We start from the raw sequence: 17,737 nt of genomic DNA, 5'->3' as shown, positions 1-17,737 counted from the left end.
CTTGTTATTAAAGGCTGTAGAAATAATGCGGAATGTAAAGAGATCACTGATGCAGTAAACAGTGTTGCCGTGGTAAATCGGACTCCAGCTGAAGTTTATTTAATTTATACATCCTTGACATATGCTATAGTCCCCATAGTAATATACAGGCTTATAATCTCTTAGGCCTACATGGTTTACGTATATTTAAATAAACACACAGTAGCGGAGTTTATGCAGTGTCTTTTATTTTACTCGTGTTTGTTTTACGGGGGGGCCTCACAGTTCTGACTCATATGAGTCAGAACTGTGAGGGACCACCACCTCGACCCTGTCTCCTGACAGCAGAGGGGCTGGAAAAACAAGCCAAAATATATCGGTCAATGGCAGAAATAAATGTTGTGCATTGTCATGTTTCCTGTATTGAGTATCATTGCCAAAAATAACAATATACCTTTTAAAAGCGAGGAATAATATCCTGTCTCCTTCGTATAGCCCCAGTTGGGGCTGTGCTGGACACTGCTCTCTGGGCATCGGGTCATCTGGCTCCAGAACCCCACAGGCTAAAACAATGTTGCAGAATTTTTCTGCCATGTATAGTAGGGTCTGATGCAAGACCATGAGCCATCTGCCCTTAATCAATCTGATGGAGCGCTCCACCGTGGCCCGTGTGCGTACGTGTGCACTGTTGTACCGGCGAATAGAGGTCTTCTAAAAGAGCCACATCTGCCATTACTGATAAGTGATCAACTGATGATTTCTCCTTCTCCTGTTAAACTGATTATATGCTGCTGACTCGAAAACTTGCGTACACAAGTTCAGACCAGACGTGAGATTTTATCGCAGCCTACGCTCACGTTCAAATTGATAAATCCCTTGCTTTGCGTAGGAATCGGCGTACGCCCGTCCTACGCCTGTTTTTGGTCATACGCACGTTTCATAAATGAGGGCCAAAGTGCCTATGCATGAAAAGCTGTCTAATGGATAGTATACTGGTTTTAAACTCTACAGTAGGCAAGACTACAGATTTTAGTTTTAGTGCATTATATTTTATTTTCTATTTTGTAGTGTAGAGAAATACTTTTAAAATAGGTTTCTATGATTTTCAGTTTTCCTCCATTTCTGCTATATGACTTTTTCACAACAATTTCTAAGCTTATTGGTTGTGCATTAAAAGTTCACTGCCAAATGAAATGAAAATGATTAAACTTAACCAGCGTCAAGAGATTTTGTATGTGGATAAGGATTTAATGTTAAAGCTAACTTTCTGTAAACAGCATTGAAAGTCACCTAAATGTAGTAAAACATTGTATTTGTTATAAGTGTATTCAGCACTGTGTCATAATATTGGCTTAGGAGCGGTACATGTGAGCGAACTGGAGCGGTGAGAATTTCCGCTACTCGCTCACAGAGCTGTTCGTTCCCTCTGCTCCGCCGCTCAATGATGCTCCCGGCCGCTCTACTTAAATCGTTTCCTGCTTGCTCTGAAAAAAAAAAAAAAAAAAGGCTGTGTTGTATTTATCAGATGCATGGCGTCCACCCTCCCTTTACGCCCAGAGCTCCACCAGCAAAAGGTCTGCCTGGTGTGCATGAAGGGGGCGCCTTACATCTGCATGTACTTTGCTGCACTAACACAGATACAGGCTTGGTCATGCTTTGAACTTATGGTGTGAACGGTACCAGAGTGAAATTGGATGGTGATAAGGTGACGCTCCAACACTTTAAAACTGTTCTGCACTCCATCCAAAATCCTCACGCTCACGCTCCGCTCACATGCTCTACTCAGGAATGATTTTCTCTCAGGGTTTTTGGAGCATTTCTTGGCTGGAACACAGCGTCTGTGTTCAGCCAGCCTTGGTAACTAGGTTTAATAAGCCAAATAAAACAATGCAACTGTTTGACACTGATTATTCTTAGGATGCACTATTAAGGATTTATGTGGGGTGGGAGCTAACCACTGCTTTATTTGCCTCTTATCTTATTGTAAATTAATAAATATTAAGGTCACTAGAAATTAGGAGGAAAGATCTTATCTTGCTAATGGGCTGCTTTATTTAGGGATAATCAATCATTTGACTCTGTTATGATTAATTATTTATTTTAGTTTAATGACAAGCTTTTGACTGCCATGATTGTTTCCTGTAACAGAGATGTTGTCCAGGACAATGACGATGACCTAATCCACATGGGGCACGCCATCATGACCTTCTACTCAGCTCTTATCGACTTGCTGGGGCGCTGTGCTCCAGAGATGCATGTGAGTGTGTTCCCAGCTTTCAGAAGCCCTTCTGCATCAATATCTGCTGATGTCTCAAACAATAAAGCCTAATGAAAATAGTCTGCAAATAAATAATGAGACAGAATGAGCCAAACAAAGAAAATAGTCAGTTTATTGCTTTTACCCTTCCACAGAATTGCCTGGTCCACATATTGTATGTTTGTCCATAAAACCGAAAATATTTAACTGGTTATTTGCTCGGCAAAATATTTAATGCTTCAGTACCAATGATAATTGTATTCATCTGATTAAACTCCACAATACTCTTTAGTATACATATTGTCATATGTTGTCATTCAAAAATGCTATTTACTGGATATTGACAAAGAAATTGGCTTAAGCCTGGCAGAATTTGTGTGAGATTCTCGGCAGCAAAATTAACACTAGGACAGCTTGGGGAGTGAGCATGTATAGCTGACTGTCAGCATAAGCGCCTGATAAAAATTGCCTTTTGAAAAGAAATGTGTTTATTATAGTCTTTTACAGTGGCATTGAAGTGCAATGGCAAAACAAATAATCTTTTAAACTCCAAGGCTGTTCAAAATGCTTTACAGAAGTCATAAAATGCAATAAAACTTGTAAAAGTTAACGAAAAAATAAATATTACAAAAGAAAAATTAACAGAACTACACCACTTGCAGAAAAAAAAAGTTAACACACAACAATGTTTCAGAAAACATCAACAATACTCTCTTCTTAGTTTCTCAACTTTAACACAAATTACGTTTGTACTTCAAAATGGGCTACAATTCAACATTAGGAAGATGTCCCTAATATTTTAAAGATACTTTTTGGGCTTCTTTTTGCATAGTACAGAGAGAGTGAGAGAGAGAGAGAGAGCGAGAGAGAGAGAGAGAGAATGAATGAGGCGCAGCAAAGGGCCACAGGTCCGATTTGAACCGGGCTGCTGCCAAGTACTTAGCCTACATGGGCGCACATCTACTGGATGAGCTAGATGCCCTGATGTCTCTAATTATTTTATAGAATCAGTGTACATCGTCACACTGAATATAATATAAGAAAATACAATATGTACATAAATATGTCTATTATTTGTTACTGTATCATTACATATGGGAATCTTTATAAGCTGTTAATGACTGACCAACAACAATGTTTTGTTGTGAATTGTTGTCCAGTTGATTCAAGGAGGCAAAGGAGAAGCTATCCGCATTAGAGCCATTCTGAGGTCGCTCATCCCCATTCGGGATCTTGAGGGCATCATCAGCATCTCCTTTCAAATTCCTTCATCTAAAGGTTAGATGAGCTTTCAGCCAATCTTGCATCACTACAGTAAATTCAAGTGGTATTTAGCCATTGCACAGAAATCGGCCTTGTCTGCTATAGTATGTATGCTATAGTATGGCTGCCTATTCAGTTCTGATTGTCTTTAAGATCTTTTATTTTGTATTTATTGTGTCCTTTTGATTCTCCTGTCATGACAATGGTTGAGTCTGGATGAGGGATCGGCACCCATAGTATAGATAGATAAATAAACAATACACATTATGTCAATATAACCTTTGGTCATGACATCTGATCTTTACTTTTCATTTTTTTGTCCAGATGGTGTGGTGGTTGAGCCTGACCTGTCTACAGTGTTCTGCCCAGACCACAAGGCAGCTATGGTTCTGTTCCTGGACCGGGTTTATGGCTTTGAGAACCAAAATTTTCTTCTCCACCTACTAGAAGTTGGCTTTCTGCCTGACCTTCAGGCAGCTGTCTCTCTTGACACTGTGAGCAGATAAAATTGCATTTTGTTGCCCTGTTCACCTGCTTAATAGATCCAATGTAACATTGTAGGAGTGTCCTTTGCCTTTGTATCAATCCAAGCTGCACCCTGTCACCTATGAACTTGCACTTCTCTCTACCTGTCCCTAGCATTGACAGTACCTTATCCTAACATTACTGTGAGTGTTTAACATGACTTAAGTGATCATCTGCACTGACTCACATGAGACTTGATTGTCTCAATATGCGTAAAAATAAATTGTGCAATTCACTAAGTTAATGAATTAGTGTTTTGTATGCATCCCTCCTGATAAAAGTAGATTTATAAGCTTTTATCATAACATATGTTAATATTCACTCTAAGGAAACATTGTTTGCATTCTTGAGCATGGTCCCTGGTTTCTTCTTTCTGCTTCCTCACTCCATTTGTCAGTTAAGTTCCACTAAGTTAATTGCATCCTGTAAGTGTTAACCTCTTTTTTTCATTGCAGGCTGACTTAGGATCCACTGATATGGCCCTGGCCCTCAACAGATACTTGTGTACATCTGTTCTTCCACTGCTCACCAAATGTTCAGCTCTCTTCTGTGCTTTAGAAGACCATGCTTTGCTGGTGGATTCTCTCATTCAGGCAATCTACAGCCTCTCCAGGGCTCTTAGCTTGACCAAAGCTCAGAGAGACACTATTGAAGATTGTTTGTTGGCTGTGTGCAGGTAGTGCTTTTACTTGGTATGATAAAGCAACCTACAGAGTTAGGGTTCTGTCTCCGCTTGGCTATTATTACAAAAAGTTATTGCTGTTGTTGTCTGCAGATAGGATATAGATTTGTTCAGCAAGTCACTGATTACATATTGTATGGTACAATGTTATTTTTGGAAGCTGGATCTTCTGTGGTCTTCCATTTGAAATTCCTGAATTACTATTAATAATTTGCTTCCTGTATCCATTGACATGATGGTCTTTTTATTGACTGACCAAATCATATGTCAAGAGAAAAGAGAAACGGCAACACGTTTTTGTTAACTGACGCAGACTCTTAATCCCGCTCCTATTTAATTAATCACTATAAAGCCTGTTTTTGCCTGGTTTAGATTTGAAATTGATGATCAAAATGTTAACAAATTAAGTGCAACTTGGCCATGGCATTTTTCTGAGACATGATAATCAGTCATAACATCTGTGTGTGTGTGTGTGTGTGTGTGTGTGTGTGTGTGTGTGTGTGTGTGTGTGTGTGTGTGTGTGTGTGTGTGTCTCTCTCTCTCTCTCTCTCTCTCTCTCTCTCTCTCTCTCTCTCTCTCTCTCTCTCTGTTGGTTTATGTGATGTGTATCTGCTCATGTGAACAATTCTGCACTCATTGGTGTCCTCAGTAAACTCCAACCATCCAAGATGCAGCCTCTTCTTCGATGTCTTGCTTTCGATGTTCCCCATCTCACAGACTATAGCAAGATGCCACTAAAGGTGGATAAACACATTGCCGTTTACTACATTATTTGTGAAAATGTATTAGTGCACCAAGTTAAAATCATGCATTTTATTGACTTTGGTCAATACTTTCATCTACCAGCTCTTGATCAGTCACTACGAGCAGAGGTGGAAGTACTACTCGCTAGCTGAAGGGCAGGGTGACCAGGGTTTGGCCTCTGAAGAGGAGCTCCACCTGTCTAGAAAGTTGTTCTGGGGTGTCTTTAAGGCCTTGCCAAAGAAGGTAAACCATATTGAATAACTGTGTCAATCTCAAGATCCCATTACAATTATTTAGAATTAGAATAATATTTTAATGGAGCACCAAAAAAGTTCTCAGAAAATGAATAAATGTTTAATTTTTTGACAGTGTTATCCTACCATTGATTTATCACCTTCTCTTTTTATCCTCCTCAAGTGTACAGTATTTCAGGAAAGATGGCAAAATCCGTATTTGATTTTCTTATTTAGTGAACTTCTAGAAGAACATGAGTGAAGGAAGATATTACACACTTGAGATTAAGAGTACATTTTTCATATCCTGGTATGAAACCTCTCACCTCTAAACAGAGTTGTTGGAAATGTTGGAAACATAAGCAATAACTCAATCTTTTCTCAGTAGACTCGATGCACGTACCAGCATATTTCTGGCAGATACTTACCTGACAGATTGAGAACATGAAACATCAAAGAACTAAGTTCATTTGATCATTCCAGTCCCACTTGTGACCCACGTCAAACCTCAACCAAACCAAGTCAACATTGCAGAGAAGAATCTCTTCAGAGAAAAGTTATAGTGTGTATAGGTAGTGTAGCTTAGGCATATAGTTTATATAAGTTTCCAGATTTATTGTACTATGCTTACTATGCTTATTGTAGATTGGCTACAACTGAAAAAAACTCAAAGTGGAGGATATTTGAATAAGTAATTCGTAAGAATAACTGGTTATGTGAACTAAATTTCATAGCAGTTGAACTAGTGTTATGGGATTCAGTATTTGTTATCAGTTTGTTACTGTTTGTATTATACACTGTGTTTACAACCACTCAATGAAGCCTGTCATTGTTGGCTTCCTGCAGTAACCACATTTCTTGAATGTCATGTAAACGAGTAAATTCTCATTATTGGGATAAGGGATTCACAGCTAGATTTCAGTAGGAGAAACAGGATTTTTTTTGACGACTTTACTGGGTTTCTAACAGGGTTTTTTAAATTATTGCTACAACAGAGATAGGTCTTTGTATCCGAAATAATTAAATCCAACATGTTATTAAATTGGAATTAAATAAGCTGATATCCTCAACTAAATAGTGTTTTGTTTTCTCAGGGTCACACATAATTACTGTTGCAAAAACCAGGCTTAACCAATATCATCCAATTGTAGAGTTGCAGTTCCAGTTCTGCAATTGGATGTCAGCTCTGCAATATGCCAGATTTGGTTTGAATGATAATTCAAATTATCATGTCCCATGCTGTCTCTTTTTCTTCTTTCCTACTTCCCACACCATGTTTCCAATACCCCCTTCCATTTCCAACTCTACAGCCCTATGAGCCTCAGTTATTTAGGCTGTGTCTCCAGTGCCTGGCTGCAGTGGCCAAGGCCCTGCCTCCTGACCACATGGACTCAAGCGGTGTGTCCCATACTGAGAGAAAAGCCTCGATGGACATAGAAGGAGACTTTGACCCCATGCCTGTAGATACCTCCAAGTAAGAGACTGACCAGGGATTGCAGGGATATTTATTGATTATGGATAAAGAATAGCACATGTTGATTCTGGACGACCTGTTCTGCTCCAGGAAAAGTGTAAGCTATAATGTGGTAGGCAGAATTAACTATTTGTCATATTCAAAGAGGTGTGGAAATAAAAATCTATGTTCTTTTTGATTAATCTTTCAATTAATAATGCGCAGTTGGCCTGGCTTTGAGTCTGATCTGCGGCCCTTTGCTGCAAGTCATCACCTCTCTTTCTCTCCTCACTTTTCTGTCATCGCTGCTCTATCATAAAGACAGTAAAAATAAAATAAAATGATGCTCGGTTGGATCCAAATGTGTTACTGCGCGATAAAGCTTTATGATGTGTTATTTCTTTCCCTGCACTAGCGTGTCAGTGCCAGAGAGACTGGAGTTTGTAGTGAACAAGTATGCAGAGCATACTCACGAGAAGTGGTCACTGGACAAGGTAATATAACAATAATTATTCCTCAAATCTGAATGAGTAGAGTAGTAGAGTAGAGTTGATTTATGATATCTTGATCAGGACTTAAGAACACATTTACAAGATACGCTGTCTGCTTGACAGTGTCAAAACATTGTCTGTGTTTTGGTTGGTCAAGCTCATATATTAATCTCTGTGTATTTTAATGTGTGATTTTCACTGAATATGTTTTTTTATCTCTGTCAGTTTGCCAATGGCTGGGTTCATGGGGAGCAGCTATGTGAGAACACCAAGGTTCACCCTCTCCTCAAGCCATACAGGGCTCTGGCTGAGAAGGTAGAGTGAGAAGTCAATACATTTTTTTTTAAAAAGCAGTGAACTGAGAAATTCCAGATGCACTTGCATACCAAATGTAGTGTATGTGATATAAAAGATTAAAATGCCTCGGTTCATGGTCTTTTGTCTATGTCGTGGACAACAGACATCTTTTAAAAAAATTTTAAATTTCAAAATAGTTTGAGTATGTTTTGCTCTGCTGCTGTCCTTCGGTGACCTACTAAATTCAGTTTTATATAAGGGTTTATCTATATTTCGGAGTTTTTCAGGAGAAGGAGGCATACCGCTTGGCCATTAAAGAAACCATAAAGAGTATGCTGGCCTTTGGATGGACCATAGAGAGAACCAAAGAAGGAGACGCATTTGGCACGCATACCTTTACGTGCCGAGTATCTCAGTCTGGACAGGTATATGTACTCCATAGGCCCATTCACTTAGCCTCTGGGCGTCTGTTCTAGTAAAAGTTATCTCATTCACAAATAAACTTCTCCCTACTGGATTTTACAAGTTTTTTGTTGTTGTAGTTAGCTATTTGGATTTTAGCTTTTTCTAAATGAAATTTGTTGTCTGTCGTAGCTGTCTTTTGAAGGAGCATCAACCTTTAGCCCCAAACCTATGGACATGAGCAGCATCACCTTATCATGGGACCAGTATGTAAGTATTTCATTGTTTATTTCTGCTTTATACACCATTAAAGTTGGTACAACTTTAGTTTGACTTTAATCCTGGCACACAATCTGCAGAGGTGGTAACGCTGGTCTCTTACCAATGTCAGTGTATAGCAAATACATTTAAATAATCTAAACAATATCTTGCATGTAAACGGGGCTATAATTATAAGTTGTCAGATGTCATGTAAGTGGCTTAGGTTAATGCAGTTGCAGTCTAACTGTACTGACGTCATTTTCTTTTGAAACAACAGTCATGCTGCCTCTCTCAGCTAACCACGCCCTCTTCTCTAAAGACACTAGACTGATATCATAACAGGTGTTTTTTTTCTTTTTCTTTTACTATATAGGCTATGGCTGAACAGTTGGCTAAAAACTACCACAATGCCTGGGCTAAGAAGAAGAAATTAGAACTTGAGAGTAAAGGTACCATACCATGGTGTCAACAAACTTTTTATATTTCTTCAAGTCCTGTTCTCTCAGGGAGCATCGAACAGTTACCAAAATTGCAATGTATTCAACCCATATCTGTTCTCAGGAGGGGGTGGCCATTCAATGTGTGTACCCTATGATACCCTGACTGCCAAGGAAAAGACCAAATTCAGAGAAAGAGCCCAGGATGTCCTCAAATTCCTTCAGCTCAATGGCTACACTGTGTGGAGGTGAGTACAGAATGAGCCTGTAATCACAAAAGGGCAATGTGACTCAGTATTTATCAGGTGGGTAGCAAATTAGGTGTTCCATTTTCATTTCACAGTGGTGTTCAGGTAATTCCGGAAATAAAATACATAGTCCAGATAATACAGTAATTAAGGTTAGCGCTCGCTGTCTTTTCAAGCAGTCGTGTGTCATTATCCTGGTTTGATTTCACTTCCTCTACAGGGATCGGAAGACAGTGGAGATGGACTTTCCAGCCATAGCCAACTGCTTTGGCTACACTCTCCTTCAGCGGCTGCTGTCTCACACCGAGGATGCCCAAGAACACATCTTGGAGCTGGGTAACACGATAGTGTTCATAATTGTTAAGGCCAAAAAACAAAAAATAATATAATAAAACACATGAAAGAACTTTCACATTATACATCCCAACGGTATGAGTACCTTATGTAGCTGACACTATAAGGTTTTGACTTGAATCTTCACATTTTATCAATAATGAGCAACGTTCTCTTGAGTCTACAGTACGTTCAGCAAGTCTGCCTCAGGGTAGTTTTGATTTGAACCATCAAAGAATAGCTCACAGCAGGCCTGGATATGTGAACTTGTGTCAAAATTATGTAGACACACTTTTATTATTTATATTGTTCTATTTTGTCTAGAGTATTATGGTAAGTCTTTAATTGTCTTTGATGTAGTATTTCATTGCGTTTTCCTTTCCAGAGGTGATGCAGGCCAGAGGACAGATCTCTAAAGGAGAGAGAGCTCCACACCAGACACCAATTAATTTTTTTTCTAAGGTTTGCTTGAGATCAAATACATATCTAAACACAGTCGAAATCTTCTGTCTGATATGGAATCTCTAACATTTAGCCCTCTTCCAATTACATTTTTTCAATGCCATTTTCTGTCCTCTCCTCAGCCTTTTTCTTATTTCATTTACGCCATCTAATTAGTTTTGTTAGGTTGTTGCCATGGGCAACCCCTCTAAGTAAAACCCTTTGTGGCTGTGTAATTTATTTAACCATTTTGGAACTCCATGTGGGTGTGTCGATTGCCATCAGGACATTGATTAAAGCTTCCCACACAGTTCTGCCTCTATGAAGGCAGCGAATGAAAAGGGTTTATTTTTCATTGATGGGAACCACTGAGTCAGACTCAGTCAGCCAATACCATGAACAGTCAGGCCTCAGATCTCTACACCCTACACTCCCATCCAACCACACACTCACACAACCACAGCTCTGTCTGACTGTCCATCTGTCTGTCTGTGTGATTTGATAGTGCTTCATAAGAAGAGCTCATAAAGTGCAACGTTTTTATTTCTCTCAGCGAGTGTGATGTTGCCTTAATGAAGCACTGGAACAAGTAGGTGCAGAATGTATGTGATGTTGTCAAACTGCTTTAAAATGTTGCGCCCATTGGCTATTACTCCACAGGTTATCCTTCCTCTTTTGGAACAATATGTGAAGAGCCACGGCCTGTATTTCCTGTCCACTTCTCTGTGCTCAAGTGGTAGTAGAAGCCATGCGTCAAAAAAAGAAAAGGAGATGATTGCAAGGTATGTAACCTGCAACAAAACAAACAGTATGCTGATTACACTAGCTGTATTTTAAAATGTTCTTACGCTCTTGCACACCGTATTGTATCGGGACAGTAATGTTTTGCATAATTTAAGTTTTAAGGAATTTTTTTTTTTTTTTCTGATTGTTTCTCATAATTACTTTTTCCACCCCTCCTCATTACTGCACTTCTTTTCTCCTCACATCCAGCCTCTTTTGTAAGCTTGCAGCTCTAGTAAGACACAGGATCTCACTCTTTGGTAAGGATAGTGTGGAAAGAAAGCTTATTCAGACATCAATTTGTCCCACTTGTTCTCTTGTTAGTTGATTTCTTGGTTTGCTCTTTAAGATCTATTTGTCTGAGATTCATGTAAGTCCTTGTGTGTTTATGCATGTTGTGTAGGTGCATATCTTTTTGTCTGTGTGTGCTGACATTTTGGATTATTTCCAGGAAACGATGCCTCATCGGTTGCAAGCTGCCTCCATGTTTTGGCTCAGGCTCTGGATGCCAGGTAGCTAGATGGCACTACTGTCACACTGTGCCTGAGTCAATCTTGTTGCTCTGCCTGTGGTATAATCAGCGTCACTCCACCATGTCTGAGGATGAGATGACTGGTGTAATTGAGCCACTGATACACTGATGCTATCTAATTGTGGTTGATATCACTTTTACTCCCTGAAGACAATGCCTCTGAAGCATGACGCTAGAAGTAGGCTCTGCAGAGATTGTTCTCATTTGGACTTGTCTAATTTAGAACACTTAACTGGTTTTATTATAGCTTGCCAAAAGAGACACTGCATGATACCTTTAATTTTCTGCACTTTTCATCTACCATTGTTCCTTATAAATTGTCTATTTTTGTTGAAAACTAATACATTTTTATTACACGTGCATTTTTGCTAGTCACAAAAACAAGTAACTGCCATTTTCTCATCCTTTGGCCTTAGGGTATTGATGAAGTCAGCCCCAGAGTCTATCCAAGCATCTCTGCATTCATTCTTTGAGGCAGCTGCAGCTGATCTGGAGATGACTGTGGAAAACCTTTCTGTGACCATGGTCTGTTTGCCTCAGAGTAGGACTCAACAGGCTAGAGGAGTGGCCAAGGTTATCAGCTTCACAACCTCCACTCTCCTCCCCACCCTCACATCCCTCTTCCAGCATCTTGGCAACCAAAACTATGGAGTGGACCTCCTGGGTAAGGAGGACCTTGATGTAGACCACTGTTAAGGAATAATGTCTCAAATTATTGTGCGCTGCATTTTACATCCTAAAATGCACAATTGTAAATATAGCCTGTTAACATATCTTCCTGAATATGTTTTCCTGTACCTTCACAATAATATACATACAACCTCCACCACGTGTGTTTTCAGTATTCCCATTTGTTTTCCACCGTATGCTATTGAGCTGGATGAACAGCTGGTTTCCACACCCGCTCCCCCTGAAATCACTCAGGGACACCCTCCCCTCAGCTTCCTACCTTCCACATCTTTGAAATCAGCTCTCATTAAGTGCTTCAGTCATGGACACAGAGCAGCAGGAGCATATTGTCTCCCTGACTAATATCCTGACCTTCCAGGAATAATTCATTACCCGAATCAGCAGCCATTCAGCTAGTCTATCTCTCTGTGAATGCATGCTATCATCTTTCCTACTCTGTCCTTGGCTGTTTCTGAAACAAACCCAACAAGGCTCTTGTCTTTCTAGTGGGGAATATCCAGGTGTCCTGTTACAGGATCCTCAACAGCCTCTACTCTCTTGGCACCAGTAGCAGCATCTACATGGAGGGGTACCACCTACATTGCTTACTCTTTGATTACGTATTATTGTGTGCCTAACAAGTACGTATTAAGGCTATTAAATGTATAAAAGTCAAGGTAAGGTAAGACGTTTTTTCAATCTGAGATTTGTAGCTGGCATGTAAACTTACATTAGCAATCCTACCCCATAGAGTTTGATAAGATTTGAACATAAGTCAGCCCATGCCTACATCCTAACACAGCATTCCCATATAGGCAGAGGCCAGCAGCAGGTGCCTGTCTGGCAGCCCTGACTGGGGCTTTTCCTGTATGCTTCCTCGAGCCATCCCTAAACCAAAACAACCCTTACTCCATTTACAACACCATGACTGCTTCTGAGAGAGAAGGTAATAAACAAACACACTGATAGATTATTTTATAAGTGTTGTCTGTTTAATCTTCGCCTCCTTGAATAGCTCTCACCCCCGCATCTTAACCCCCATGTTTTCTCAGCCTTATTTCCCATTTTTGTTACTGTTAGACATGGGTCTGCCAAATCAGGTAGAGGACATGTGTCCCCTCCTGCCCTCTCTGGAACAGGCTCTGGGGGAAGTGGAGGAGTTGGCAGGTGCTGGTGCGGGAGCTCGCCAGTCCCACTACATCCATGTCACGGAGGTCACTTTGCCTATGCTGTGCAGCTACATGTCCCGTTGGTGGTATTGGGGCCCTGAGGGCCAGTCAGACAGCCAAATCTGCACTGCTGTCATTCCTCAACATGCAAGTGATCTTCTTGGCCACATGCTCCGTATCATCCACAACCATGTGGGAGCTAGCCAGGGTGACTGGATGAAACAGCTGGCAGGTATTGTGATCATGTACAATACTCTGATTGTTGTGTGGATTCCTTATTCCACATCAGTTATGGCTTTCATTTTTTCCAATATTAACCGTTGTCATATCTTTCAGTTTATTCTCAGCCAATTATATGCAAAGCTCACACTGAGCTGTTAAAGAGCCACTTCCTGCCACTGATGGAGAAGGTGAGGAAGAGGGCTGAATGTGTGCTGATAGAGGAAGAGCAGATGAAAGCAGAAGGGTGTGATACCTCCGAAGCAGAGTTGCAGATACAGGAGAAGTTCACTGTACTTGTGCGCGACCTCTACGCCTTCTATCCCCTCCTCATTCCATTTGTGGATTCTAATCGGTAAGGCACGCTGCCAAGGAGCTTAGATGTGGAGAAGCAAGCTTGTTTTTCTGAGGCCAAAAGCTCCAGGAGTAGTTTGAAATGTTCGTAGAGTCAATGGAAAATGGCTATTTTATAGTGACATTAACCCACCAGTAATGAGCATCTTTCCTCTAAAGTTCTTCAGAAACCTTTTGAAGACCATATTTTCCATTAAACAATGGAAAATACAAATACAACTTTTTTTATAGATACAAAGAGAGTGGTTATTTAATTTTATTATTTTAGTTATATGATAAGCTTTACAGGAATAAATTCTGCAATAATACTGTGATATGTTTTGGTTTCTCTTGTCCCAGAGCCAGCTGGCTAAAAGAGTCGAACCCTGACACTGAGCAGCTGTTCAGCATGGTGGCAGAGGTCTTTATATTCTGGGCCAAATCTCATGTGAGGATGACACGTAGTGTTTTTTTTTTTTTTTTATTCCTCGTGTCAATGCTATCCAAGTGAATGTTGTACCCTATAAGCCATGTAACTTTTATTCACACTTGTTTGCTACAACAGAATTTCAAATGGGAGGAACAGAACTTTGTGGTCCAAAATGAAATCAACAATTTGGCTTTCTTGGTCAACAATGACAAAATGTCCAAGGTCAGCCATATTTATAAAGAACTGCATCTCTTTAAATCATAGACACTACCAGTAGTTGTATGATAATCACAAAAGTAGGCACCTGCCAGGTAAGTCTCTAAGTTAAGTTATCTTCATGGCTTTTTAATTCTCAGTTCGACCATGAACAGAGGAGGATGAAGAGGAAGGGGGATCGTTATTCCACACGCACCTCTCTCATTGTGGCTTCCATGAAGAGACTGCTCCCTGTGGGACTCAGTGTTTGTTTTCCAAGCGACCACAGCCTTATCATGATGGCTAAGAGCGGCTTTACTCAGGTTAGTTGTACCAGCATTAATGTAGTCCTCATGATGATAAAAATCCTTTTATGTAAATCACAGTATTTATATGAAAATCTGCATTGTAGTATGATCAGGTGAAGGTGAATGTCTTACAATATCTCTGTGGTGTACATATATATATATTTAATGTTGGCCATTGCTTGCTTTTCACAGAAGAACACTGAAGATGAGATTCGAGAGCAGGTTTTTAATTGCCTTATACATCTTCAGAGTCAGGTAACGATTTTTATTTTTGTGTTCTAAACATTTATACAGTATTTGCCTTAGTATGTTAATTTCATGAACAAAAATATTAGTTGTATTACAACACATTTGTAGGTTTTTATTTATTTGGGTTTTCACAAAAATTCACAAAAATAGACAAGAGTTTTATAATACAAAAAGAATACAAGAAAAAGAAAATCCTAAAAGATAGATATTCCTATATTACTCTATAGTTGGGGCTGAAATGAAGTGCCATTGCATTCTGCATATTCATTGCCATGCCTGAGTACATGTGCCTTTTAATTTGTGGAAGGCAGCAAGTGTGTGGTAAATTAAATTGAAGAATGCTCTCGTAGCCTGCAAAATCATAAGCTGTATTTTAATAATCTCAGTCAGTTACTCATTGTTTACCAGAGAAACCAATGTGACATAATCATAATACTGTTCAGAATATGCATGCAATATCTGTTTATTCATAAGTCAGTGATGAAAAAAGCACAAATTTGGCATTGTCATTAGCATAAACAAATGTTTAAACAAACATTTGATTTATTTTTTCACAGCCCATGATCCATCCTTTGCTGGTTGTATGGACATTTGTCAGTTTTGTTGTTGTGGGTCATGGCAATTAAAGGCAATAGGGAAAGCAAGATTCAGAGCAGCATCTTGATCCCTTAATTTGTATTAGCCTTTCCATTTCAAACCAAGCTCCTTCATTCATTCTTTCATGCGTTTTGCCCTGTTAAAGGTGCTTGGTCTCCAGCAGTCTTTTTAACTGAATGGTTGAAATACAAAAGGAAAAAAAGACGATAAAAGAAATAAATGTGGCATTCTTTTTTCCCTTTACAGGTGTCAAACAGTTTGAGGCAGGACAGCCTTTATGCCAAACACCCAAGCCAGCAATGGGCCATTCCTGACGCAAAAAGGACTGTAGACAGGATTCTGGACATAGCTCGAGTCCTTTATTACCTGGACCAGGTGAGCTTTTAAAGCAACATGAAAACATTGCCAGTAATGCATCTGTTGAAAATGTTTACTGGTACTCCTGTTGGCTCTAAAGTGAAAAGAAAAGTGACTTTTAAGGTGATGGATCTCTTTTTTTGTAAGAAGACTTGTTGACATGTCACTGTAGGAAAAACGCAGGTGCAAATGATAAAATGAATGATGGCTGAATATAATTTAGCTGCTTCAGTTTCAGGGTCCTGGTATTGTGCATGTTGGTTCACTGTCACACTGTCAAGAACTAGAATTAAGAGCCATCTATATGCCTTGTCCTCTCATGGCCATTGATTAAGTCTTAGACATTTTGTGATGCATGTATAGGCTGTACTTTTATCCATGCTATAAACAACCCTGATGAAGACTCTTGAGTCGTCCTCTTCTTTCTGTAAATAAGGTGACTTGTCGTCATTGAGTGTGACCCAACTCTGTCATCATTAGGGTCAGAGTAGAGAAATGTGTGTTTTTGTGTTTTTCCTGAGGCCTGAGGAAGATGTAGAGGTCCCTCTTCTGTGTTCTTATCCCAAACACTAATTTATTTGGAATATATTACATTCAAGAAAGTATTGCCTGCAGTGCTAATGCAAGACAAATGCACGAACCTCGCCAAAAGCTACCATTGAAACCCCTTAGGTCAGTGGTTCTCAACCGGTGGGGCCCGCCCCCCTGGGGGGGCGCGGACATTCTCCTGGGGGGGCGCGAGTAGGCTACAGGATGGGAGGAAAAAAAAAAAAAATCACGTAATGTAATGTAACTACACGTCGCTCGGTCGTGGCTGGGTAGCGTTGCATTTCCTCCCCGACTCATTTCCTGGTTCTCCTTCTCCATAAACAACATGAACTCAAGGAGATAATTAACTTTTCCTGCTCCAGATTTCCCACTGTGGTCAGAAAGAACAGAGGAGACACTTTGTTTCTCTCACTATAACTCTAGAGTCGGTACTCGCTCTAAAGCTAAACGCCGTCACTCTCTCACTTCTCCCTCTACCACACACACACACACATATGCCGGTTCACGCACACACCAGTGCACAAGTATAAACATCAGGTGTCAAAAGTGACTAGCGATAAATCTAGCGACTTTAACTGGTGTTATTGGAGACTTTTGTGGTGTTTGGAGACTCGAAAACACGTATCACTCTGCAGTTATGTGCTCAACGAGCAGCGGGTGCTGCCGTGAGCCCCTCCCCCGTCCAAAAGCCCTCACAGGCAGTGTTGCCAACTTAGCGACTTTGTCGCTAGATTTAGCGACTTTTCAGATCCCCTTAGCAACTTTTTTTCAAAAGCGACTAGCGACAAATATGGCGACTTTCTGTAGAAAAATCGCCAATATTGTCCAGCGAGCACGCAAGGTATTTCTCTCCTGTAGCCGCCTTCTGTTCTGTGACAGAGGAGCAGCCTCTCCCCTCTCTCCTCATGTGTAGCAGCACTGCGCACAGTGTGCAGGTAGTTAGAAGGGGAGGGGGGGACAGGGTGTGCGGGTGCTGGTGTAGGTAGGAGAGACAGCGGGACGCGACGGGAGAAAGACTCCGCTGAGCTGGCCTGGCCCTGGGCAAGCCAGCCTTCTTTGAGAATTCTTTATCGATCTTTTTCCCTCCCTTTGTAGAATAACATTTTTTTACTTCAAAGATAGGCTACCTAAGTAATAATTATAAGGTAAAATAAATTCATGTATTGAATTTGTGATTATTTGGCTAAAGAGTTCTATTTCTTTTTATCTACCTTGCTGACAAAACCACTAAGCTTTATACAAATGATTGCGTAATGACGTCAAAAATATGCAAATGAGCGTATGACGTCATCAAACGACTT

The 17,737-nt window shown here is 40.2% G+C and overlaps 1 protein-coding gene across 2 annotated transcripts in view; it reads left to right on the top strand.

The window, feature by feature from the left end:
* Positions 1-17,737, top strand: part of ryr2b (ryanodine receptor 2b (cardiac)) — a 74,895-nt gene that overhangs the window by 30,488 nt on the left and 26,670 nt on the right. For both annotated transcript variants that reach the window (XM_031308023.2, XM_031308016.2), the window contains exons 47-74: positions 2,128-2,236; positions 3,397-3,514; positions 3,824-3,993; positions 4,480-4,700; positions 5,356-5,446; positions 5,553-5,693; positions 6,994-7,157; positions 7,552-7,630; positions 7,853-7,942; positions 8,212-8,349; positions 8,519-8,596; positions 8,961-9,036; positions 9,149-9,272; positions 9,493-9,608; positions 9,991-10,067; positions 10,707-10,828; positions 11,040-11,089; positions 11,281-11,341; positions 11,778-12,025; positions 12,538-12,619; positions 12,846-12,976; positions 13,111-13,431; positions 13,536-13,773; positions 14,112-14,199; positions 14,317-14,403; positions 14,538-14,699; positions 14,877-14,939; positions 15,777-15,905. In XM_031308023.2, the coding sequence (XP_031163883.1) occupies positions 2,128-2,236; positions 3,397-3,514; positions 3,824-3,993; positions 4,480-4,700; positions 5,356-5,446; positions 5,553-5,693; positions 6,994-7,157; positions 7,552-7,630; positions 7,853-7,942; positions 8,212-8,349; positions 8,519-8,596; positions 8,961-9,036; positions 9,149-9,272; positions 9,493-9,608; positions 9,991-10,067; positions 10,707-10,828; positions 11,040-11,089; positions 11,281-11,341; positions 11,778-12,025; positions 12,538-12,619; positions 12,846-12,976; positions 13,111-13,431; positions 13,536-13,773; positions 14,112-14,199; positions 14,317-14,403; positions 14,538-14,699; positions 14,877-14,939; positions 15,777-15,905 (3,574 nt within the window). The remainder of the gene's footprint in view (positions 1-2,127; positions 2,237-3,396; positions 3,515-3,823; positions 3,994-4,479; positions 4,701-5,355; positions 5,447-5,552; positions 5,694-6,993; positions 7,158-7,551; positions 7,631-7,852; positions 7,943-8,211; positions 8,350-8,518; positions 8,597-8,960; positions 9,037-9,148; positions 9,273-9,492; positions 9,609-9,990; positions 10,068-10,706; positions 10,829-11,039; positions 11,090-11,280; positions 11,342-11,777; positions 12,026-12,537; positions 12,620-12,845; positions 12,977-13,110; positions 13,432-13,535; positions 13,774-14,111; positions 14,200-14,316; positions 14,404-14,537; positions 14,700-14,876; positions 14,940-15,776; positions 15,906-17,737) is intronic.

This window comes from Sander lucioperca, chromosome 15, assembly GCF_008315115.2.
Source record: "Sander lucioperca isolate FBNREF2018 chromosome 15, SLUC_FBN_1.2, whole genome shotgun sequence".
Taxonomy (NCBI): domain Eukaryota; kingdom Metazoa; phylum Chordata; class Actinopteri; order Perciformes; family Percidae; genus Sander; species Sander lucioperca.
Note: the sequence above shows the minus strand (reverse complement) of the source record. Positions and strands in the feature narration are given on the sequence as shown.